The 26,803-nt window shown below is 44.1% G+C and overlaps 1 protein-coding gene across 3 annotated transcripts in view; it reads left to right on the top strand.

Moving 5' to 3' along the window:
- The window catches only part of sgsm3 (small G protein signaling modulator 3), a 113,634-nt gene that overhangs the window by 39,302 nt on the left and 47,529 nt on the right, over positions 1 to 26,803 (top strand). For all 3 annotated transcript variants that reach the window (XM_059953876.1, XM_059953878.1, XM_059953879.1), the window contains 4 exons: positions 158 to 301; positions 7,761 to 7,956; positions 14,965 to 15,110; positions 23,226 to 23,321. In XM_059953876.1, coding sequence (XP_059809859.1) covers positions 158 to 301; positions 7,761 to 7,956; positions 14,965 to 15,110; positions 23,226 to 23,321 — 582 coding nt within the window. The remainder of the gene's footprint in view (positions 1 to 157; positions 302 to 7,760; positions 7,957 to 14,964; positions 15,111 to 23,225; positions 23,322 to 26,803) is intronic.

The following is a 26,803-nucleotide window of genomic DNA, read 5'->3' as shown; positions in this document are numbered from 1 at the left end:
TTCAGGCTGCATGGCCTACTGAGTTCCTCCAGCATTTTGCGAGTGTTGCTCCTCAGAATCTGCGCTAAGCCCGGACCTGACCTGCGTGGTTAGGTCCAGTCTGGTTAGGTAGCCAAGTTCTAATTTGGCTGCTAATTTGACTATTTCTTCATTTCAGATCGAAAAAGACCTGCTGCGTACAATGCCAAGTAACACCTGTTTCTCCAACATGGACAGCATTGGTGTCCCAAGATTACGGCGAATCCTGCGTGGGCTGGCATGGCTATATCCAGAGATTGGTTACTGCCAGGGAACTGGAATGGTATGAGCTTTTCCTCCATACTCTTGATATCCTTATTGGCTGAGACTGGTGGAGGTTTGTTTACCTAGAACCCTTACACAGATCAATATTTTGTAGTATACTTCCCTTGGTCCCATGGCCTCACTTTATCTGTAGTATGACTTCCACTGTAGTCCATTGCAGACCATCCCTTTTATCCTGACTAACCCATGTCTTTGTCCATTCTCCTCCATCCTAAGTTCCCAATGCTCCACGCTCGCTGTTACTTCATGCAAGCAGAACCACCTGTGCCATTCGGAAATACTACAGGGATTATATTCATTTTATATATATCAGGAACAGTTAGTATCTCTCAACTATCTTGAACCAAAAAGGATAGCCACTCACCCCATCATTGAAATGTTCCCACAACCTATGGACTCACTTTCAGGGACTCTTCGTCTCATGTTCTTGATATTTATTGCCTATTTATTTATTATTATTAATTCTTCCTTTTTATTCCTTTCTTTACCTTTGGTTCAAACGTATACAGACTCTCCTTCACAGCCTTTTCAAAGATAGAGTTGAACAGTTTGTTGTGTTTTGCATACTGGTTGAACGTCCAAGTTAGTGTGGTCTTCCATTGATTCTGTTTTGGTTATTCTTCCATTGTGGAGTTATTGAGTATGCCGCAAGAAAATGAATCTCAGAGTTGTATATGGTGACATATATATACTTTGATAATAAATATACCTCAAAATTTTGAACTTTAACATGCTAATCTAAGACACCCAGATATATCTGAACGCTTGTACTTTTTAAATAATATTCTCTTTTTCGATTCTTTTTACCAAAGTGGATAGCAAGAAATTTTCTCCACCCACTCCCACTTTTGCCCATTCATTGAACCTATCCACGCCCCTCTGCAGGTTTGTATGTTCTCTCTCACAGCTTCCTTTCCCATTTGGTGCTGCAGGCAAGCAAATGTAATACCCTCAGGGTCATGGACTCTTTGTCTCTCCAAAAACAAACAACCTCATAGACACTCCCTGTTATATCATCACTCACATATGTCATGAAATTAGTTTTTTTTTGTGGCAGTGCAATGCGTAAAATCACTACAGTACTGTGCAAATTTACTTTAAAAGAGTGTCCCAGTTCTTTATGCTCCCACAAGAAGAAACATTCTCTCCACATTTAACTATTAAGACCCATCAGTCCCCCCTTTTGACTCCACTAAACTCCCACAGATACAAGCCAAGCTGGTCCAACCTTCCCTAATAAGGCCAACTATTAGTCAAGTTTCACTGGCGGGGTGGAGATACATCTCTACCAACCAGAGTGTAAGGCACTCCTTCCCTCCGCTTGCCAGCAGGTCACCCTTGGGCAGGGTCTAGCTGCTTAGACCCCCCCCTGCCCCCGATCAGGGTCATGAGAAGCCATGGGAGCACCTGGTGCATATCATAAGTCGTGGTTGTGCGATCACTAATTCCAGGCAGACAGTCTCTGAAGGGTATTGATAATGACTGGGGTCACCTGTCTCGTAAGGACATTGCCCCCAAGAAAGCAATGGCAAATCACTTCCGTAGAAAAAAAATTCCCCAAGAACAACCATGGTCATGTAAAACCATGACCAGCAACGTCATATGACACGGCACATAACGAACAAACGAGTGGTCTCCAATGTCATAACGATTCTGTGGTTCCAAGGTTCTGTGTTCATCAATACTGTGTTCTGTTATGCTTCGTATTTGCCTTCCCAAGGTCCGTATCTCACACTTCCTAGACTGAGTTCCATTTGCTGTGATTTTTTTCCCCCACTTAACCAAACGGTTGAGTTCTGATATGGAATCTCAGATCTGAGACGCTGACGCTTATCCCTTTCCTCAAATGTGGCCTGGTCTGCTGAGCTTTTCCAGCATTTTCTGTTCTGGCTCAGATTTCATTGACATGTTTCCGTGTCCTTGAACTTTCTCCCTGCTATCAACCACATTGCAAGTTTTGGCATCGTTGGCAAAATTTGGAGAGGCAATATTAAGCACTAACACAAAATATTGTTTCAGAGGAGTGTGAAGTCAGAAGTTAGTCTACATAGACAAGAGTTCATAGAGTTTTACAGTATGGAAACAGGCCTTTCAGCCCATCTGATTCATACTGACTGATATATCCCATCCAAGCTAGTTCCAGTTGCTAACATTTGGTGCATAATCTTTTAAACCTTTCCAATTTATGTACAATACTGTGCAAAAGTCTTAGGCACATCTGTATACCTGGCATGCCCTAGACTTTTGCACAGGACTGAAGTAGTTTTATGTGTTGCACTGCATAGCTGAAGCAAAAAAAATCATGACATATGTGAGTGATGATAAACCTGATTCTGATCTGGGTCTCTATTGTGGGCTGAGAGTGGGAAGGGGGCAGGGAGAGGGGAATCATGGTTGGGAGAAGGAGAAGGGAGAGGGGAGGGAGTAGGAAGCACCAGAGAGACATTATGTAATGATCAATAAACCAGTTGTTTGGAATCAAATAACCTTGCCTGGTGACTCAAGGCTTAGATATGTCTGCACCTGTGCCACCCCCACCCATAGCACTGCTCTGCCACCTGACCCACACCCCTCCTGCGGCGCTCCACCCTTGCAATTCCCAACTACTCCTGCCAGATTTACAAACTCGCTCTCCGCTCCACCTTAATGAAGTGCAGTATGGTGGAAAGGTCTTGGGTACCCTAGCTATATGTATATCAACTGTCTTAAAATTAGTTCTTGTACCCGTCTCAACCACTTCCACATTTTGGTGCGTGCTGCTCTGTGTAAAACAAAAATTGCCCCTCAAGCTTATATTAAATCTCTCCCCTCTTAGCTTAACCCTGTGCCCTCTAGTTCTTGATTCCCCAACTCTGGGAAGGACTGAGTGCATTCACCTATCTATGTCCCTCACAACTTTATGCACCTCTGTAAGATAACCTTTCAGCCTCCTACACTGCAAGGAATAAAATCCTAGCCTGTCCAATCTCTGCCTATAATTCAGTCACTGCAACATCCTTCTATGTATTTTCTGCACTTTTTCCAGTTGAATAATGTCTTTGCTGTAGCAAATGGAACACAGCGCTCCCGGGCATGCAGATTGGTGTACTTGTGCGCAAATGCTTTGAAAGAGGTCAACCCTCAGGGTGTCTGAAACTCCAAAAACATGCGGCAGTCTCCCTCCATAACCTTATCTTTGTCAGCTGACAGTCCTGTTGTTCAGACCAGTTTCTCAAGTAAGTCATTAGGTCCATTTAAAATGCAAATATAGTGACTCATTTCAGGAAGAGAATTGTTGGCAGCAGCTCGTCCGTTGGAACCCAATGCTGCATAGATAATTGTCGTTGACTGATGGTGGCTTCAGGCAGCACTGTGGTACGGCTGGAAGGACTGCTGCCTCACAGTTCCAGCAGCTGAGGTTCCTGGGATGGCACGGGGGTTTCTCCGGACGTTCCAGCTCCCCCCCACGTCCCAGTGACATTGGATTAATTGGCCGCTGTACCATTGCCCCTGGTGCAGGTGGGTGGGCTGATGCAAGTGTGGTGAGAGCAGGTTGTAGGGGAATGGAATTGCTTTGTGTGCCGTCGTAGACTCGATGGGCTGAGTGGCCTTCTACGCTTTTTTTGAAAAAATGGATATTATGTGGCACACTTACTGAGTTTGTGCTTTGTGTTAGGCTGTTTCAGACAAAGCAAACCTGGCAGTTGAGACTCTGCTTTAGCTCACGGCTGAGAAAGAGCAGGCCGACCGGAAAGCCAGCTGCAGCTCAGCTGGATGACTCTCCTGATCTAGATGGAATGCATCTTAAGGCTGTGGGGGGAGAGATCCTATATCTTCCCAGCATCTATGGATTCACTGGTGCAGTGCCTCAGAAGACCGCACATTTTATTTGCCTGTTTAAAAAGTGGTTTACTGATAGTTACGTGACACACAAGTTAGGTGGCAGGGTGGAGATTCATCTCTACCAAAGGAGGTGTAAGGCACTCCTTCCCTCCACTAGCCGGTCGGACACCCTTGGCAATGCATGGCACCTGCTTAGCCCCCTGATCAGGGTCACATGAAGCCATGGGATCAGGTGGTGGCTGGTCGTATGAATAGCTGGTGCATATCACAGATCCTACTTATGCGACCACTGACGCCAGGCAGACTATCTCTGAAGAGTATTGATAATGGCTGGGGTCACCGGTCTTGTGAAGACACTGTCCAGAAGAAGGCGATGGCCAACCACCTCTGTAGAAAAATTTACCAAGAGCAATCATGACCAAGACCATGATCGCCCATGTCATACAACACGGCACTGAATCATGATGACGTTATTTATAAAGGGTAATTGCAAACTAGTCCGTTTGACCCCACTCGTGGGGAATATTACAGAATCCATAATCAGTGATGGAATTATAAAGTGCTTATTGATGAGAGGGAGTCAGCATAACGTTGTTAAGGTGACAAACGTGATAGTATTTGTAGCTTGCAAACAAAACATTGAAGGAAACGATGAGACAGATGGAGACTTGCTGAGCGCGCCACACAGCACAGTTGTTATCAAGGCCGTAGAATTGGGGATGTAGAGAAAGAAGTTGGTTCAGAGGCAGGAAAATAGGAGAAGTAAAAGAGTGAAGTGTACAGTGCAGTTCCACAGGGACTGCTTTTCTGAACGCATATCTGCGACTCAGACTTGCGTGCATAAGCTACGCTTTCCAAATTTGTAGATGACACGAAGGTCGAAAGTGGAGGCAATTGTACTGTGGAGTGAACACTTTCCAAAGAGGTCAAATGATGAGAAAAGTGAAGTGGCCCACTTTGTGGACAGAATGGGCAGATGAAACTTTAGTCAGAGGAAGCAATAGCAGAAGGACGTTGAGGAGTAAAGTGAAATCTGTAGTAGAGGATGTTGAAAACAGTGAGGTTTGTGATTACATGTGTATATTTAATTGAAAATAAAATATTTTCAGATGGTCAGATGGAGGAAGTAACCCAGGATATGGGCAGCCTGGGATAAAGGAAGGGGAGAGATGGGGCTGGGGTTTGAGGCAGCTTGAGGCCTTGTTGCCTTATTGTTTTTCTGTGGTAACACAGACCTGGAGCTGAGTCTCAGAATCAGAGTCAGGAATTATATTGATCACTATAATACTACATTCAGTGGCCACTTTATTAGGAAGCCCATATACCTAATAAAACTGCCACGGTGTTTACATTCATAGTCTTCTGCTGCTGTAGCCCATCTACTTCAAGGTTCAATCTGTTATGCATTCAGAGATGCTCTTTGGTACAACAGATCTCTGTTGTGATGTGCGGTTACTGAGTTACTGTCGCCTTCCTGTCAGCTTGGGCCAGTCTGCCCATTCTCCTCTGATTCTCATTAATAAGGCGTTGTTGCCCACAGAACTGCTCACTGGATGTTCTATTTTGCTTTCTCGGTAAACTCTAGAGACTGTTCTGCATGAAAATCCCAGGAGATCAGCAGTTTCTGGGGTACTGCACCAGAATCATCCCATGGGGTCAAAATCACTTACATCACATTTCTTCCCCATTCTGATGTTTGGCCTGAACAACAATTAAACCTCTTGACCATGTCTACATTGAGCTCCTGCCAAATAATTTGCTGATTAGATATTTTCAGGTCTGCCTATTAAAGTGGTCTCTGAGTGTATATTGTGAATGTTGTTATTTTGTGACAGCAGTACAGTGCAAGACGTTTAAAAAAATGACTATAAATTACAATAAAAAAGTGCAAATGAGGAATAGTGTTCATGAACCGACTCAACCTGCAAGTTAACCTTTAGGGAATCCTGTGCAAGGACTCCCAAGTCCTTTTGCACCTCTGATTTTTGAATTTTCCCTCCATTTAGAAAATAGTCTATGCCTTTGCTCCTTCCACCAAAGTGCATGACGATACACTTCCCTACACTATAGTCCATCTGCTGCTTCTTTGCCCATCCTCCCTTCTGCAGACACCCTCCTTCCTCAACACTACCTGCCCCTCCACCTGTTTTTGTGTCATCTGCAAATTTGGCCACAGAGCCATCAATTCAGTCATCGCAATCACTGACATACAATGTGAAAAGAAGCGCCCGCAATACCAGCCCCCGCAGGACACCACTTGTCACCAGCAGCCAGTCAGAATGGGCCTCCTTTACTGTGACTCTTTGCATTCTGCAAATCAGCCAATCTTCTATCCATGCTACTATCTTTCCTGTAATACCATGGGCTCTTGTTATGTGCGGCATCTTGTCAAAGGCCTGAAAATCCAAGTAAACAACATCTGCTGACTCTCCTTTGTTTATTCTGTCTGGTATTTCCTCAAAGCATTCCAACAGATCTGTCAGGCAAGATTTCCCCTGAAGGAAACTATGCTCACTTTATCAAGTGCCTCCAAGTACCCTGAAATTTCATTCTTAAAAATGGACTCCAGCATCTTCCCACCACTGGTGTCAGCCTAACTGGCCTATAATTCCTTTTCTTCTGCCTCCCTCCCTTCTTAAAGATTAGAGTGGCATTTGCAATTTTTCAGTCCTCCGAAATTTGAAAGATCATTCCTAAAGCCTCCACAAGCTACCTCTTTCAGAACCCTGGTGTGTGGTCCATCTGATCCAGACCTATTAGCTTCCCAAGCACCTTCTCCTTAGTAATAGCTTCTCACTTCTGCCCATGACGCTCTCGAATTTTCAGCATACTGCTAGTGTCTTCCACTGTTGAGAACGATGCAAAATACTTATTAAGTTTGTCTGCCATTTCTTTGTCCTCCATTACTATCTTTCCAGCATCATCTTTTAGTAGTCCGATATCCATTCTCACCTCTCCTTTATCCTTTATATATCTGAAAAAAATTTGGTATCCTTTTTTACATTATTGGCTAGCTTACCTTCGTATTTCATCTTTTTTCTCCTTACAGCTTTTTAGTTGCCTTTTGTTGGTATTCAAAAGTTTTCCAGACCTCCAACTTCCCACTAATTTTTGCTATATTATAACCATCTCTTTTGCTTGAAAGTCTTTGATTTTCCTGGTCAGCCATGCTTGCATTATCCTCACTGAAGAATAGTTCTTCATCTTGGGGATATTTCTATTCTGTGCCTTCCGAATTGCCTCCAGAAACATCAAGTAGTGAAGGGGGTGGTTGTCTAGCATTTGGGGAGAGGAAGCTGTTTGACAGGGCATGAAAGGATGGTCAATAGTACAGACCCCTGTGCCTCTGCCCTAGCCACCGCCCACCCAGCCGTGCTCTCTCCCTCTGCCCAGCCCAGACCTTATGCTCCGGCTCTTCCCATTGCCAGACTCAGTAGCTTTCCTGATTTAAGTTAAGGCTACACTGTGGTGACTGCTCTTCATTAAAGCCATATAGACTCCATCTTCAATCAAGTCAAGTCAAGTCACTTTTATTGTCATTTCGACCATAACTGCTGGTACAGTACATAGTTCCAGGTATATTTCTGATCAGTGGTTTAGCTGTGAGGTTTAATTCCTTGTCTTAATGCCTTCAGGTTGCAGCTTGTCTGCTGCTGTTCCTCGAGGAGGAGGATGCCTTCTGGATGATGTGTGCCATCATTGAAGACCTGGTTCCTCCTTCATATTTCAGCACCACGCTGTTGGGGGTGCAGACTGACCAGCGTGTTCTCCGACATCTGATAGTACAATACCTTCCCCAGCTGGACAAACTTCTCCAGGAACATGACATAGGTAAGTCACAGTCTTTGCTGGGCTGATTTCATGGAGGTGGCAATGTTTACCTCAAGTTTCCTCCACTGAATTACTTACTTACTGCCTGTTTTAGGGCAGCAGTGAAGGTCCTCCATCTACTTGGCCAACCAATTTTGGTCTTGGCCTCGGTGGTGTTCAGGGCTTCCTTCATTGTTCTAGTAGCTTCCTCTCAGTTTTCACTACTGTCAGCCATGCTAGACCAGGGTGGAAACTTGGGAATACCATCACACTCAGATGTAGAAGGATTCTTCATTTCTGTTTCCATAACAATTTTGTTTGACCAGTCAGGGTTGTTTGCCCTGAGCTGAACTTCCAAACCTGGAGGACTGGTGGACCACTCTTATGGTAGTCTGACCTCTGCCCTTTGACCTGCTTGGCATGTGTGACCCTACCAAGAGCCTAAGCATAAAAGCCCTGCCTCTAGCCAACAGAGCTCTCCAGGTCATTGAGGCATGCAAGCCTCCAAACCCAAAGACAAGGTTGTGGTCCTCCTGGAGGCTTAGTAAATGTTGTATTGCAATTCTTCCCTACTTATCAACAAATTTTAATGTCACCCATACAACCACTTGCTATTACCCAAGAACATAGGTCGTCATGCCCAGAATAGTTGACTTTTGCTTCGTCTTTATTGAGATGATCCTCCAGGAGGACCACAATCTTCTTGTAGGGTTTGGAGGCTTGCATGCATTAGTGACCCAGAGAGTTGTGTTGGCTAGAGTCAAAGCCTTGTGCTTTGGCTCTTGGTAGGATCAAAGGGTAGAAACCAGACTAAGAGTGGCCCACCAGGTTTGAGGGTTCAGCTCAGGGCTAACAACCTGGACTGGTCAAAAACATTGTTACGGAAACAGCCATAATGAATCGTTTTTTATCTGTATGCAATGGTATGGACAGACAGAGATGGAGTTCCTTCACTGCTTCTCTAAACTCCAGCAACGTAACAGACAGTGTCATTGAAAGTTAGGTCAATGAATATATCATCAACCTTCCTCTGCAGTTGAAGCTTTCTGTGGAAGTATTGAAAGGACCACATAACAGCAGCTGCAGTTGGGTCTGAAAAATTGTAGATGTGAAGACCCACTCCATTAATTTAATTGCAGTGGACTTGTTCCAACTTTAGCAATGCACGTCTTGTCTGCTTCCATTCCTTTGGCATCTTTTCCATTGCTGGATGACTGTTCTGCCTGGAAATCAGTGTTCATTTTCATTGGTCTTTGCCATCCAACTGAGGAAAAGTGCACGTTGTGCAGTATCGCCGTCATTAGTTTAAATATTTATATTTCCTCTTACCTCTACATCGAAACATTCACTTCAGCTTCTTTTACTTTAGAACTTGTTTCATGTATTTCTTGCTATTTTCCTCTCATATCCTATCTTCTGTCTGAAACGATTTCTGCTTACAATTCAAATTTCTGGAATTTATATTGCTGCAGTTCTCAGACTTACTATATATATTATAAGAGTTTTACTTTAGAGATGTAGAGCACTAAAACACAGAAAGAGGCCCTTAATCTCCTCTTACTCACCCTAGGCCCATCGACCTAAGCCATAGCCCCTCCATACCTCTCCCATCCATGTACTTAACCAAATTACTCTTCAGTGATTAAACCGAACCCTCATCCATCTCTTCCACTGAGTCTACCGCCCTCTGAGTGAAGACGTTCCCCCTCATGTTCTTCTTAAATCTTTCACCCCTCATGACTTCTAGTACTAGTCTCACCAAGCCCCAGTGGAAAAATCCTGCTTGTGTTTACCCTGTCAATAGCACTCATAATTTTATAGACCTCCATCAAATCTCCTACACTCCAGGGAATAAAATTCTAACCTATCCCTTTCCCTATAACTCAGGTCAAGTCCTGGCAACATCATTGTAAATTTTCTCTGTACGCTTTCAATCTTACTGACATCTTACCTGTAGGTAGTTGACCAGAACTACACACAATATACCGAATCAGACCTCACCAATGTCTTTTACAACTTCAACATAACATCCCATCTCCTGTACACAATGCTTTGCTGTATGAAGGCCAATGTGCCAACAGCTCTCTTTTCAACCCTGTCTACCTGTGACTCCAAGGAATTATGGATCTGTAATCCCAGATCCCTTTGTTCTACTACACTCCTCAGTGCTCTAACTTTCACAGTATAAGCTCTTGCTGAGCTTGCTGAGGCCCAGCACCAACTCTCAGATACTTCCTCTTATTTACCCCTTGAACAGGTCCCCACTAAGGAACCCCAGGCCATTGTCTCCCACACCTTATTAGCTCTGGGAATATCCCATCCACTGCCATCAAGCTCATAGTTCCCACACCCCACACCTCCCGTTTCTACCACCTACCCAAGATCCACAAATCTGCTTGTCCACGTAGACCCATTCCTTCAGCTTGTTCCTGCCCCACTGAACTCATATCTGCATACCTAGACTGTCTTAACCCCTCTAGTTCAGTCCCTTCCTTGCTACATCCGTGATACTTAACTCTGGATCTTTTCAAAGATTTCAAGTTCCCTGGCCCCAATCATGTTATATTCACTATGGCTGTCCAGTCTCTATACACCTCCACCCCCACCAGGAAGGCTTCAAAGCTCCCCGTTTCTTTCTGAACACCAGACCCACCAGTTCCCTTCCACTACTCTCCATCATCTGATCAAACTTGTCCTCACTCTTAATAATTTCTCCATTTCGTATGGGTCCCAGCTATGCCTGCCTTTTTGCCAGCTACGTGGAACAGTCTATGTTCCAAGTTTACACTGGGGTCCGACCCCCACTTTTCCTGCACTACATTGACAAATGCATTGGTGCTGCTTCCTGTGCCCTTGCAGGCTCATCAACTTTGCCTCCACTCTGCCCTCAAATTTACTTTGTCCATTTCTGACACCTCCCTCCTCTTTTTTGACCTCTCTGTCTCTATCTCTGGAGACAGCTTATCTACTGATGTCTATTAAAAACCCATGGACTCTCACAGCTACCTGGGCTACACCTCTTCCACCATCACTTGTAAAAACACCTTCTCTCAATTCCTCCGTCACCACCGTGTCTGCTGTCAGGATAAGGCCTTTCATTCCAGACAAAGGAGATGTCCTCCTTCTTCAAAGAAAGGGGCTTTCCTTCCTCCACCACCAACGCTACCCTCAACCACATCTCTTCCATTTCACACACGTCTGCTCTCACCTCATCCTCCCACCATCCTGCCAAGAATAGTGTTCCTCTCGTCCTCACCTACCACCTCATCATACAGCACATAATTCAACGTAATTTCCACCATCTCCAATGGGATCCCACCACCAAGCACATCTTGCTCTCCCACGCACCCCCCCCCCCAATTTCTGCCTTCCACAGGGATCGCTCCCTATGTGATTCCCTTGTCTGTTCATCCCTCCCCACTGATCTCCCTCCTGGCCCTTATCCTTGCAAGTGGAACAAGTGCTACACCTTCTCCCTCTCTACCATTCAGAGATCTAACAGTCTTCCGGGTGAGACAACACCCTGTGAATCTGTTGGGGTCATATACTGTGTCCGGTGCTCTCAGTGTGGCATCCTGTTTATCAGTGAGACCGATGTAGATTGGGAGATCGCTTCATCGAGCACACAGTGGCCACCCACTTTAATTTCACTTCCCATTCCCATTCTGATATGTTAATCCATGGCCTCCTCTACTGTGGCGATGAGGCCACACTCGGGTTGGAGGAACCACACCTTATATTTCGTCTGGGTAGCCTCCAACCTGATGGCATGAACACTGATTTCTCAAACTTCCAGTAATTCCACCCCTCCCCCCCCCTTCCCCATTCCACATTCCCATTTCCCTCTCCTTACTTGCTCAACACCTCCCTCTGGTGCTCCTTCCCCTTCTCTTTCTTCCATGGCCTTCTGTCCTCTCCTATGAGATTCCCCCTTCTCCAGCCCTGCATCTCTTTCACTAATTTACTTAACCCCTCCCCCTCCCAGTTTCACCTACTACCTTGTATTTTTCTCTCCTCTCCCCCGATCTTTTAAATGTAATGGTCATCATTTTTTCTCCAGTCCTGCCGAAGGGTCTCAGCCCGATACATCAACTGTACTCTTTTCCATAGATGCTGCCTGGCCTGCTGAGTTTCACCAGCATTTTGTGTGTATTGCTCAGATTTTTAGCATCTGCAGATATTCTCTTGTCTGTATAAGTTCTACCCTGGGTTGTCCTTCCAAAATGCAACACCTCAAACTTGTCTGCAATAAATTCCATCTACCATTTTTCAGTCAATTTTTCCAGCTGGTCCAGATCTTTCTTCGAGCTTTGGTAGTCTTCCTGTCTGGCCAGTACACCCCCAAATCTTGGTGTCATCGGCAGATTTGCTGATCCAATTTACCACATTATCATCCAGATCATTGATATAGATGACACCTAACAACGGGCCCAGCACCGATCCCTGAAGCTCTCCACTAGTCACAGACCTCCAGTCAGAAAGGCAATCTACTACCACTCTCGAGCTTCTCCCACAAAGCCAGTGTCAAATCCAATTTACTACCTCATCCTGAATGCCAAGTGACTGAACCTTCTTGACCAACCTCCCATGTGGGACCTTGTCAAAGGCCTTGCTAAAGTCCATGTAGACATCATCCACTGCCTTGCCTTCATCAAATTTCCTGGTCTCTCTATAAAACTGGTTAGACACGACGTATCAGCACAAAGCCACGTTGATTATTGCTAATCAATCTTTGTCTATAAAAGTCCTTCATGCCTGGTCCCTTAGAATATTTTACAACAACTCACCCACTGCTGACGTCAGGCTCACAGGCCTGTAATTTCCTGGCTTGTTCTTAGAACCTTTCTTAAATAATGGAACATTATCTATCCTAAATTAGATCTAATTAAATCTTAACACTTTACAGAATAGTCACAATGGGGCTTCTCTATCCATGGGCTGCTTTACGTAATTAAATGTATGTCACTTGAAATATCTCTTCACATTGTTACTCTACCTTTTCAAATATAATTTCCCAATCTACCTTAACCAACTTGTTCCTCGTGGTATGTGCTATTTGTCTTGCTTTGGATGAAGAAACTAGTCCTGAATGTTTTAGGATTTTGGAGCCACCCCAAGGAGGCAGTGCACAGATCTCTGCTTTTCCCTTGACAGTTATTCCAGGATATACAGCCCACAACTTCCACATTGCAGATGATATAGAACTTGGAGACATAATGAACGGTCAGGAGGAAAGCAAAGACTAATGAACTATTGGGGAGGAGTACATAATGGTGAAATGAGCCGATAGACTGCAGGAGAAACTGAATGCTGAGTAGTATGAAGTTTATATTTTGACAGGAAGAAAGGGAAGTAGCAATGTAAATAGGAAGGCATGATTCAGAAAGAGTTGTCATAATAACTCAAAGAGTTTTGCATTGGTCTGAGAGTAACACATTCAAAACTGGAACCTTAAATTTCTAAGTCCTAGTCAATAATTTTCTCTCAATTAATATTAAGGAAAATAAAATACCTGGTCGTTATCATGTAGCTTTTGTCTCTGTTCAAAAATTATGTCACATTTCTTGGATTGCAATATTTACTACATCAGAGGTTAAATTTAGGGGTTTCCAACCTTCTTAATGCCTGGAAGCATTAAGCAAGGGATTCGTGGACCCCGGGTTAGAAACTCCTGATCTAAATAAACATCTCTCTTAGGAAGATTCCCAAGTTTGAGAGTGATTTGTTTCCAGTCTAGTTTTGTGGGTTTTGAGGCCAAAGTAGAACAGCAAGTGGGTGGGCTAGTGAGTGGTTTTGGGGTGTGCTCCCTACACCATCTACGCAGGGCTTCTCTGAGTGTCTAGTACAAGGGCTTAAAGGTCACAATGTCCCTTCTTTAGATACCATGGGCCAGAGTCTCTTAGAAGCTGATGGGGATGCTACATTTCTTCAGGAAGACTTCATATACATTCTTTAATCTTTTCCTCTGTCTGCACAATTATCTCTTTCCAAGACAGAGTTCAGAATAGACCAGGTTTTGGAAACCTGGTGTCAGATATGTGAATGACAGGGCCTGCCCCGTATAATCCACTGTATATACTTAGTGCCCCAATCCTGGGGGGGATGCTAGCCTGGACAAAGGCATCATCTCTCCACCCAGTGAATTTGGAGCATTTTCCCACGCCTGCTGTAAAAATATATCGGAAGACAGGGACCACCGCTGTCTAATAGAGCTTGAGTTTAGTGTCAAACCTGCGGTCTTCATTTTCAAATACACTTTTCCTCAGTCAGCCAAAGATTGTGCTGGTGTTGTCTGTCTTGTATAGAGGGTCTCCTGAGGTAGTATGTGCTTTATTTCAGTTATTTGGTTACTGACTGGTTGATTGAGTGCAGAGTTGGCCCTTTGAGCCCCAATTTAATGCTAGCCTAATCACGGGACAACTTACAATGACCACACTAATGGATGAGTGGAGCTGCCGAGGGGAGAGAAAGGTGAGTACAATTACAACACCTACAAGGCGTTTAAAGACAGATTCATGATTACGGGCCAAATGCAGGTAAGTGGGGCTACCTCAAGAAGGAACCTTGGTCAGCATGGATGAGTTGGACCTGGTCCTGTTTCAGTGCCATATAATTCTCCTCAAACTAATCTAATTAAGTCACAGAAAGTCCAGAGTAATGAAGTCCCTCTGAGATTTGTCTTAATCATTTTTGCATGGTGATGCTTTGACTTCGCTCTGGTTTCCTGGACTAGATATAAGCAGAATGCTGTCTTGTTGGGGTTTTATATTTCAAATAAGGAAGGCACCTTACAGTTGGTGTCAAACCCATTTCCCTTTACCCCTTGGCCTGCATGTTTACTTGAGTGCAATAACAAACAATCTGCTGGAGGAACACAGCAGGTCGAGCGGCATCTGTCATTCAGGATTGAAACCCTGCATCAGGACATATGAGGTCCTCCAGCACATGTTTGCTCGGGATCCTAGCTGACTCTTGTGTCTTTACTTTAGTTGCACCTTCTAATGGTAACCTGTTTTGTGTTGTATCCAGAGCTGTCCTTGATCACCCTGCACTGGTTCTTGACAGCATTTGCCAGTGTAGTACATATCAACATCCTCCTCCGGGTCTGGGACCTTTTCTTCTGCGAGGGCTCTGTTCTGCTCTTCCAGATCACTTTGGGAATGCTGAAAATGAAGGTATGCATACAGCCGTATTGAGTGAATCGACTGTATTTGGGAAGAGGTGTCCATACATTTTCCCCATCCCTATTGTTTATGGCAGTACGACTGTTGTGAGCTTCACAATAGCCGTTCATGTTAATTGCTGAGGATCACAAAGGGTCCAGGGCTCTCAGTAGTTTCCTGCCTTTGTGTGTAGTGAATTCGGTTGGCACAAGACTGGCTTTTGCACTTGTGGGAATCTTTGTCAGAGCTTTGGCCATCCCTTTTGTTCACCCTTACCCCCTCAGAGACTGGGATACATCTCATGAGGTACTGGGCATTTTTTCACTTTTTTAAAGCCTGTTTAAAACATCTAATTCTTATTTTTAATGACAACTTACTCTGGAATTTCACTTCAGTGTCTTCATGCTTAGTGAATAGAGATGTGACGTATTCATTTAAGACTAAACGTCCATCCACTAGCTCATGCACAGAGAGCCCATTGGTCTTGTGGGGCCCAATCTTTCCCTGGTTCTGCTCTTGCTCAAAGTATTAAACCAGGCTATAAGAAGTTGGAGAAGAATAGACCATTTGACCCATTGACTCTACTCCACCATTCCACCGTGACTGATTTATTTCATCTCAACTCCAGTCTCCTGCCTTCTCCCTGTAGCTCTTTGATGCCCTTACTAATCAAGAAGCTATCAACCTATGCTTTATATATACCCAAAGACTTGGCCTCCACACCTGTCTATGGCAATGAATTCCAGAGATTCACTGCCCTCTGACTAAAGAATATTCATAAAATGCTTTAGATTTTTCCTTAAATCTCTCTGCCAGCGATGTTCCATGACTCTCTTTGCCTTCCTAAGCTCTTTAGTTCACCCTGGCACCTCTCCCATTTTCAGTTCTCTGTACCTGTTATATGATTTCCTTTTCTTTACACAGACATTGATATTATTTGACATCAATGGTTCCTTTGATTTGTAGTCCCAACACTTCATCCTCCAGGGAACATTGGCCCTGAACTCTCACCACTTCACCTTGGAGTGACTTACACTTGTTGGGTGCTTCTCCCAGTCTACCTCTGACAGATTATGGTGTTGGAATCCACTATCATTCAACTTCCAGACGATCCTTAGCCCATTCCATAACAACCTTGAAACTTAATGCCCACAATCTTCAGAAAGTTCTCCCCTAACACTCCAACCACTTGCCCAGTTCATCACTTAGATTGTCCAGCACGGCCTTTCTCCAGTAGGGTTGTCCACATACCAGCTCATCCACATACATCTTAGAAATTATACTCCCTCTGAACAATGAACATAAAGTCAGTTGATACTGGGAAAGTTGGAATTCTCTGTAATTATAACCCCATTCCTCGTGATGGTGGTACATACTGTAGAGCATGGAAACGATGCAGGAACAAGCCCTGCAGCCCACAATCCCTGTGCTGTCAATGCCAATTTTAACCTAACCCATCTGCTTACACATGGCCCCTATCCTTTGATTCCCTGACTGAGAAAAGGCTAATCTATCAATTCCTCGCACATTTAATATATGAGGCGCTGACACTCTGGAGAAAATACTCCACGTATCTCCAAGCGTTCAGTATAGATAATACAGTCTGATCCACAGCAACCTAGTGAAATTCTTCTGAAGCCTTCCCATCCTTCCTGTATTGTGTGCAACATCCCAAATGTGACCTAACTGAAACTTTATAGAATTATGTGATTTGCCAACTTTAATTCTCAACACCTGACTGATATATGCTGTATGCCTTCTTCACCACACAATTAACTTGAGTTGTCACTTTCAGGGAGCTATTTTGGGTTTGCACCCCAAGTTCCCTGTGTACAACAAAGCTCCTAAGTATCCTGCCATTTACTGTAAGCTTTCATCATATACTTAACCTCCCAAAGTATAGCGCCTCACACCAATTTGTAATCAAAACCTTTCTATCCAGTCTATATCCAGCTGAATCATTTGACAATCTTCCTCACTCTCCACGACTCTGATTATTTGTATCACCTGCTGATTTAATAATCAGCTCACCAATCCAGATATATATCCCTGCAGAATACCACTGGTCACAGAGGGCATGGATTCAGGACCCTGGTATGTTCGAGGGTGTACAGAAACTTGTGCCCCAGTGTGTTAGAGGTACTGTGGGAACCGGGGCCCCAGTGTGTTAAGGGACTGTGGGAATCGGGGCTCCGGTGTGTTAGAGGTACTGTGGTAACCAGGGCCCCGGTGTGTTAGAGGAACTGTGGGAATCGGGGCCCCAGTGTATGAAAGGGACTGTAGGAACCTGGGCCCCAGTGTGTTAGAGGTACTGTGGGAATCGGGGCCCCGGTGTGTTAGAGGTACTGTGGTAACCAGGGCCCCGGTGTGTTAGAAGGACAATGGGAATCGGGGCCCCAGTGTATGAAAGGGACTGTAGGAACCTGGGCCCCAGTGTGTGAAAGGGAGTGCAGTAAGTGGGTCCCCAGTGTGTTAGAGGGACTGTGGGAATCGGGGCCCCGGTGTGTTAGAGGGACTGTGGGAATCGGGGCCCCGGTGTGTTAGAGGGACTGTGGGAATCGGGGCCCTGGTGTGTTAGAGGAACTGTGGGAATCGGGGCCCCGGTGTGTTGGAGGGACTGTGGGAATCTGGGCCCAGCGCTGAGGTCAGCAGGAAAAAGGGCCCTGCTGAGTGAAAAGCACGCAGGAATTTGGGCCTGGTGGGTGGTATGGATGCATGACAAACATTACCTGGTGTTCCAGACACCAGACCTCTGGGGTTTCCAAATAATCAGATAGTAAATTATCAGGCTCTTATTGGATTGTCCAAAACCTGACCATCTCAGATTATTGTTTCATCAATAGTCCCATTCCATCAGGCCAGACATGGAGATGGAGGCTGGAATTCCAAACATTTTCCACGTTCATGCCCACTGGCAACAAGGTCTAGACAATATTCTGGAAAAGGCAGGTCAGATTTCCACCATGCAGTCGACCAACAAGAGAAAGTCGATGCATCTTTATCATTCAATAGCACTACCATCTTCAAGTTTATCATTAGTGCATCATCGTCCTGGGGTTAGCACTGACTGGGAGCTCAACTCAAACCAACCTCTTTAATACTATGGCCACAAAGGTTTGGTTATGCTGTGGTGGCTGGTTACCCACCATCCCTATTCAAGCTCTGTAGACCCAATCCCTACCAACCATCAACAAGTTACCTCACAGCCATGCAGGAATACTGTACTGAGAACTGCAGCAACAACATTTTAGTCACCACACCTTTTAAAGAATGGGCCAAGGCGGAGAAACCTGCCTGGGTGGGACGGAGAAGCGAGTACTCTCACGTTAGAAATATCAAGGTAAACACTTGAATTGCCAAGGTATAGCTGGCTACAGACCTCATTAATGGCTCATTAATGGGGTTAATATAGACGGGTGCTTCGTCAGAATAGATGTAATGGGCAGAAGGGCCTGTTTTTGTGATGTATGACTGTAACCTGTAAAATCTTTAATTGGGGTTCCCAACTTAAAGGTTCACGGTCCCCTTGCTTAGTGGTATTGATCCAAGGCATAAACAAAGGTTGGGAACCCCTGCTCTACATTGTCCGGGATGCACAGAAATAATTACAGAGGAAAATAGCAAGCAAACCAAAAAAATAGACCATTTTGCAATGTCCCCAAGTGGAGCAAGTGTCCATTATGAGCTGCCTACATTCAGACAGTTGGTTGGAGAGTAATGGAGTGTTTTTGAACAGTGGGGATATTCTTGAATAGTAAGCAGCTTGGAGAAAAGTCTTGTATCCTGGTTTGATTCATTTTAACATTGGGGTAATGGGGCGATGGCTGTGCCAGTGCGAGCACCCACAGAGAAGGTGGGAAGTGAGAAGCTCAGCTATAATGAGCTCTTTTTCACTTAACCAAGTGGCATTGTTGCAGTGGAGAAGATTACACAAGACTCAACTCTCAAACCTGTTATTGGCTAAATTTTTATTCTTGCTTAAGCTCATCAACACTACCAGCAGCTCACCAGAGTCGTCCGTCCTGGACCAGTCTTTCAAGTTTCCCTTAGATGCAGCCCATCTTCTTAGTGTCCTTCCTCTCCCGGGGATGAGTTTTTTGAGACTTCTGTTGGCATTTCTGTGGGTTTTTACAGGATGAGGTTGTTAGCCCCATGTCCAACATTTCTCCTTTCACAGCCCGGCTTGGACCATGCATGACAGAGTTCTAGATTCTACTAACTCCATATTGCCCTCAACTCCCCTATATTTCTAAAACTCCACTCCTTATTAAATATCTGGGTGGTTGAGTGGAGATGCGTCTACTGAAGGAGTGGTGGGGCGCTCCTTCCCTCCACTGGCCTGCAAGAGCACCTGCTTAGCCCCCCTGATCAGGGTCACGTGAAGCCATGGGATTAGGTGGTGGATGGTCGTATGAGCAACTGGTGCACATCACAAGTCCTGGTTATGTGATCACTGACACTGGGCAGACCATCTCTGAAAAGTATTGACAATGGGGCCACCCACCTTGTAAAGACACTGCCCAGAAGAAGGCAATGGAAAACCACTTTTGTAAAATTGGCCAAAAACAATCATGGTCAAGGCATATGACACAGTACATAATGAATGAGTGAAGTAAATATCTCCATTGATATAGCCTTCTCAACCCTCTATGTTCACCACCTTCTTCAAGAAGAAACTCCTCTTTGTCTCATTGTCCTTCCTTTGAGACCCTCCCACCATCTCAATGTCTATCTGTCTTGCTCATTCAGACAAGTTTCAATAAGATATCTTCCTTTTCAAAATAACAAAATATAGAATGGCAGAGCAGACTCACTGGGCCAAATAGTCTAATTCTGCTCCTAATTCCGTCTTATGGTTGTAATAGAGATATGAATTTTTATGCCATTCATGATAAGTCAACCCTTCCATCTCAGGAATTAGCCCAAGACAACACAGCCCACTTGATTGACACATCCCCTGTCTAAACAGTCATACCCTCTGTCACTGGCACATGGATGCCTCAGTGTGCACCATCTACAACAGGCACTGCTGTTACTCACCCAGATCCTGTCAAACGTATGACTTCTCTCACCAACAAGGAAAAGGGCAGTAGTTGGCTGCGAGCCCCACCACACTCTGTCGTGCAGCATTCTGCTTTGGAAATTTATCACTATTCCTCCATTGTCACTGGTTTAGAATCCTGACAATAACAAAAAGATTACCTTAGCTTGGGGGTTTCTGAAGAGTAATTATGTACAGGCAGTAAATTTCAGAGTTTTTGTCAATTTCCAAACCCAAAGAATTTTGAAAGAGAAACCTAAACAAGACAGCTGAACAAAGCGCTATCGTTGACTTGATGGAGCAAACAGCTTTCTCTAATGCAATTACAATTACGATGTCGTAGTCCTGTGCTTAAACAGCATGGGAAGGCGTGGAAGACCCCAGTAAGAGATGGTATAAGAAGCAAATGTGTACTTGCAGTATTTAGGCAAGCAAAATTTAGATTGAGCTAAATAGATTAGATTTTGAATGAAATGTGATGTTCAGGATGATTTTCTGCAACAAGATGACCAAAACTAGCAAGAAACAAGTCATCTTAATTTAGTAATGGGCCAGATTTAGCTAACAGTCTTTAAAAGAGTGAACCTACCTAATACCTAATATAATATGATTGTGTGCAATGGAAGGGAAATTGGAAGGTGATTCTAAGATTTTGTATTTGGTTAAAGTTGTCCCTGACATTCTCAGAGTATCTGAGAGTGGATAAAAATAGTGTATTGGCGAAGGTAAAAGGATTAACCGTGATGTAGAATATTTTGTACATAGAACATAGAATAGTACAGCACAGGAACCGGCCTTTCAACCCACAATGTTGTGCTAGCTAAAGTAAGTTTTAAAAACCCAAAAACTAATCCCTCCTACCTACACAACATCCATATTCCTCCATCTTCCACACATTCATGTACCTCTCTTAACATTTCTTAAAAGCCTCTAATGTATTTCCCTCTACCACCATACTAAGCAACACATTCCAGGCATCCACCATTCTCTGAGTAAAAAAACTTACCCCTCACATCCCCTTTGAAACTCCCCCCTCTCACCTTCAATGCGTGCCCTCTGGGATTAGACATTTCAACCCTGGGAAACAGATACTCCCTGTCTACTCTATCTCTGCCCCTCATAACCTTGTAAACCGTCTATCCGATCTCCCCTCAGCCTCCGACGCTCCAGGGAAAACAACCCAAGTTTGTCCAGCCTCTCGTGATAGCACGTGACCTCTAAACCAGGCAGCATCCCGGTAAACTTCTTCTGCACCCTCTCCAAAGTTCAACATCCTTCCTATAGTGGGGTGACCAGAACTGTATGCAATATTCAAAGTATCCTCAAAGATAAGGGACATTCTAAAGAAAGAGAAAATCTGTACAATATCACAATGGCTAGTGCCAAGAAAGGAACAAAGAACAATAAAAAAAAGACAAAAATTGAGTGGAAACAGTGGAAATAAAATTGCATACGTAAACAAAGTCAGCACAGTATTTTTTTACAATTACAGTACTGTGCAATAAGTCTTAGGCATGGGTAAAAAAATTCTGTAAAGCAAAAGTGATGATGTGAAAAATTTGTAAATATCAAAAAAATTACTATGAAGAGCAGTAAGCTAAATCAAATCAACATTTGGTGTGACCACCCTTCAAAACTGTATCAATTCTCATAGGTACACTGTTGTGAAGTTTCATAAGAAACTCAGCTGGTAGATTTTTCCAAGCATCTTGGAGAATTTGCCACAGTTCTTCTGCAAACTTTGGCTGTCTCGCTTGCTCCTGTCTGTCTCTCCAGGTAATCCCAGACAGCCCCGATGATGTTGCAGTCAGGGCTCTGTGGAGGCCACACTATCTGAAACCATATAAAAAATCTAGGGTACCTAAGACTTTTGCTCTGTACTGTAAGAGAAAATTAAGGCTGAAGGAGAAACATGACCTATTTTGAAACAAATAATGGTGATTTTGTAAATTGCTGGACATATTGAATTGTTACTTTGGGTCAGTATTTACAATTGAGAGAAGGAACAGTCTCTGGCCATCCCAAGAAATCTCCTAACTGGAACACAGGAACTTGCCAAAATTACTGAGTGCAAAATATTTTCAGGAAATCATAAGTCCAGAATTAAAGATAGAGTGATAGATTGAGAATGTTTACATGATTAGGGAGAGCCCGGATGAAATTTAATAGCATCACGCAGAGCAAGGAGAGGGAAATGTAAATGAATATAAAAGGTGCTTTATAAAGCAATTCACTAGAAGACATAACTAAATTTGTAGCTTTTGGAATTGAAGTAAAATATTGAGTTAGTTAGAAAACTTGTTAGATATTGAGCAAGTATCAGTGACTACAACATTCCTCATGACTATTTGGTCTAAATAGTGAGAATAGATCTAGCTCCATCTACCATCCCTGGTTACCTTTAAAATTTGCATTGTTTTACAAACATGAGTGTTACTCCAGACTCAAAAGCCTCCACAGCTCAGGAAATTTCTCCAAATTATTCTATACTGCTATTGCTTGCATGGTGGGGCGGGGTTGTGATGCAAGTGAGGGGAGGGCCGATGTTTCTGCTTGTGCTGGGAGGGGGAAGAGGAGTTTTGGGGTTCTGAGTTACTGTCTTTCATTCTTTGGGGCTTCTTGGTTTGCGGGTGTCTCTGTGAAGAGTAAGAACTTCAGGACATATTCTCTGATATTAAATTGAACGATTTGATTTGAGCCAGTTATACTGCAGGTCAAATGCGGAGCATTCCTGGGCGTGTCAGCTCAGCCAGGATGTGTGCACAGCATTGTTTGATAAAGGTGTGCGTTAATGTTGGACGTCTTATCTTTTTAATTATTTTGTGTAAGGCTAGATACACCAAGTCACATGAGTGCCCGCCATGCTGTTTGAAGTTGCTCAGGGAGTTTATCAGTATTCTGAACATTACTTCTCTCTGAAGATACACTAAAACTCACCAGATGGTCATTCGTGCAGTTCTCATTCCTTTGCTTTTGCTGTATAGAGTTACTCACATCTGAAATGCAGCCACACCTGTACCTGGTGAGATGCCTGGAGTAGGTACTAAAGTGCTTCATAAATTAAAATTCATTGCTCTCTTTTTTAGGAAGAGGAACTCATCCAGTCAGAAAATTCAGCTTCCATCTTCAACACGTTGTCAGACATTCCATCGCAGATCGAAGATGCCGATTCTCTCATAAAGGTCCAGTGCCGTTCGAAACTTATCACGAGGTCCAGACGAGGTGGCTCAGGCCGGCAAGCCTGCTTTTGGGCTTGCTAAGTACAGTGGTGCTAGAAAGTTTGTGAAACCTGTAGAACTTTCTCTATTTCTGCATGAATATGACCTAGAGTGTGATAAGATCTTCACACAAGTCCATAAAACTAGATAAAGAAGAGCCAATTAAATAAATAACACACACAAGCAGCAGCAGACGCATCGATCCTCCCCCCACTTGCACTACCCCCCCACCCACATGCAAGCAATAGCAAACAGCAGTATGGAATACTTTAGAGAAGTTACCCAAGCTATGGAGACTTTTGAATCTCGAGTATTACTCAGGTTTGTAAAACAATACTGCAGGGTTCACAAGCTCTCTAGCACCACTGCATTTATTGGGTAATGGACCAGAAATGTCGACAGTGCTTCTCCTTATAGATGCTGCCTGGCCTGCTGTGTTCCACCAGCATTTTGTGTGTGTTGCGTGATGGAGGAGTCAGCTTATGCTCTGGTATTGTTGTTTCATGGCCAGGCAGCAATTGGCAGCTGAGAAAAAAGTGATGAACAGCCGGTCAACGATAAACTGCCGATAATATACTTTGTAGTGAGCTCCTAATAATTAACAAATGACCTCCACAGCCTTGTCGTAGAGTTTGGAGGCTTGCGTGCCTCAATGACCTGAAGAGTGATGTTGGCCGGAGTCAGGGCTTTATCCTTTGGCTGGAGTCAGGGCTTTATCCTTTGGCTCCTGGTAGGGTCACCCAAACCAAACAGGTCAAAGCGTAGAGGCCAGACTAAGAGTGGTCCACTGGTCCTCCAGGTTTGGGGGTTCAGCTCAGGGTTGACAACCCTAACTGGTTAAAAAGATTTGTTAAGGAAAGAGCAATCAAGAATCCCTCCACACCTGTGTACAACGGTATGGACAGACAATTCACTGCTGCCCTGAACGCCGGGGACGTAATGGGCAAATGAATGAATCAATTAACAAATGTGATGAGAGGTCGTTCAGTGACAAATAGCCAGTTGCAGAGCGTGTGATAGTTCAGAAATAATTAACTCAAGCACTGTGTCTGATGATCAGTGTGTGACGGGGGAGCTGGTTACAAGTGAAGGACCAACAATATATTCCATTAAAATAATACCTCTGTATCGGAACAGTGTTCATAAAAGAAGACACCAAAGCAGGATGAGGGAAGGATTACTTGTTTATGACAGCTGAGAAGGAAGTGGTTCAGTTGTTTGGGTTAATCCCGGGATGTACACAGACCACATCGAGCCCGCTTGAGATTTCTTTGCAGCGTGACCGGAGACTCCAGTGCAGCCGCAAGGGCTGAGTAGATGGGTAACGCACAGAAAATAATAAGGATTCCGCTTTGGGTACTGTTGGGGATGGGACAATCTACCAGGGGGAAACCACATTGACCGGGTCTCTGCCCCTGAGGCTCAGAAGGGAAGGGAGGAGAAGCGGAGTGAAGTAGAGATAGGAGGTTCCGTAATTAGAGGAGCAGAAAGCAGATTCTATGGACATGGAAGAGACCCCCAGATGACATGTTGTTTCCCAGGGCCAGGGTCAGAGATGTCTCGGATCGGGTCCACTGCATTCTAAACGGAGAGGGTGAACAGCAGGAAGCCGTGGTACATATTGGTAGGGAAAGGGAGGAGGTCCTGAAGAGTGTATAGGGAGTTGAGCCGAAAGCTGAAAAGTAGGACCTGTAGGGTAGTAGTCTCTGGATCACTGCCTGTGCCATATGCCAGTGAAGGTAAGAATAGGATGATTTGGCAGACGAATGCATGGCTGAAGAATTGGGGCAAGGGGAGGGTTTCAGATTCCTGGATCATTGTCTTCTGAGGAAGAGATCACCTGTACAAAAAGTACGTGTTACAACTGAACCCGAGGGGTACCAATAACCTTGGGGGCAGGTTTGCTAGAGTTTTTGGGAGGAGTTTAAACTAATTTGGCAGGAGGGTGGGAACCAGAGTGATGGGGCTGTGGATGAGGCAGTTGGTAGATAAGTAGATGCAGTGTGTAGTGAGTCTGTGAGGAAGGCTAGGGCAAAGTTGTAGTCAGTGGGATGAGTTAAAGTGTAACCAGGAGCCAAAATCAAAAGGGTGGTGAATACAGGACTGAACGTGTTATATTTGCATGCAGTATACGGAATAAGGTAAATAATCAGTTAAAGGTATGACATTGTGGCTGAAAGAAGATCATAGTTGGGAGTTTAACATTGTATGGAAAGGACAGGCAGGTAGGCAGAGGGGCTAACTCTGTTGTAAAAAATGAAATCAAATCCTTAGAAAGAGGTGACATAGGATTAGAAGATGTAGAATCTTTGTGGGTAGAGTTAAGAAACTGCAAGAGTAAAAAGACCCTAATATACAGGCCTTCGAGCAATAGCCAAGATGTGGCTACAAATTAAAATGGGAGATAGAGAAGGCAGTTTAAAAGGGCAATGTTGCGATTATCATGGGGGGATTTCAGTATGCAGGTAGATTGGGAAAATTAGGTTGGCGCTGAATCCTAAGTCAGGGAATTTGTAGAATGCCTATGAGATGGCTTTTTAGAGGAGCTTGTGTTTGAGCCCGCTAAGGAAAGCAGCAATTCTGGATTGGGTGTTATGAAATGGCCCAAATTTGGTCATGGAGCTTAAGGTAAAGGAGCCCTTAGGAAGCAGTGATCATAATATGATAGAATTCATCCTGCATTTTGAGATGGAGAAGCTACAATTGGATGTATCAGTATTACAGTGGAGTAAAGGGTATTACAGAGGCATGAGAGAGGAGCTGGCTAAAGTTGATTTGAAGGGAACACCTGCAGGGATGATGGCTGAACAGATGGCTGGTGTTTCTGGAGGAAATTCAGAAGGCACAGGAAAGATACATCCCAAAGATGAAGAAGTATCCCATAGGAACAATGAGGCAACTGTGGCTAACAAGGAAGTCAAAGACAGCATACAAGCAAAAGAGAAGGTCTATAATACAGCAAAAATCAGAGGGAAGGGAGAGGATTGAGAAGTTTTTCCTAAACAACAGAAGGCAACTAAAAAAGCCATTTGGAGAGAAAAGATGAATTATGAAGGTAAGCTAGCTAATAATATAAAAAAGTTTTTCCAGATATATAAAGAATAAAAGAGACGTGAATGGATATCGAACTGCTGGAAAATGATGCTGGAGAGGTAGTAATGGGAGACAAAGAAATGGCAGACAAACTGAATACACAAATTTGCTGTGGAAGGCACCAGCGGAATGCCAAAAATGCGAGAGTATCAGGGGCAGTGAGTGTTGTTATTACTAAGGAGAAGGTGCTTGGGAAGCTGAAAGGTCTGAAGGTATTTAAGTCACCTGGACCAGATGGACTATACCCCAGGGTTCTGGGGAGGCATTGGTAATGATCTTTCAAGAATCACTAGATCCTGGAATGGTTTCCAAGGACTGGAAAATTGTCACTCTGTTCTTTAAGAAGGGAAGGA

This window comes from Hypanus sabinus, chromosome 29 (assembly GCF_030144855.1).
Source record: "Hypanus sabinus isolate sHypSab1 chromosome 29, sHypSab1.hap1, whole genome shotgun sequence".
Classification (NCBI taxonomy): Eukaryota; Metazoa; Chordata; class Chondrichthyes; order Myliobatiformes; family Dasyatidae; genus Hypanus; species Hypanus sabinus.
The sequence above is the reverse complement of the archived record's forward strand: the minus strand, read 5'-3'. Positions and strand labels throughout refer to the sequence as shown.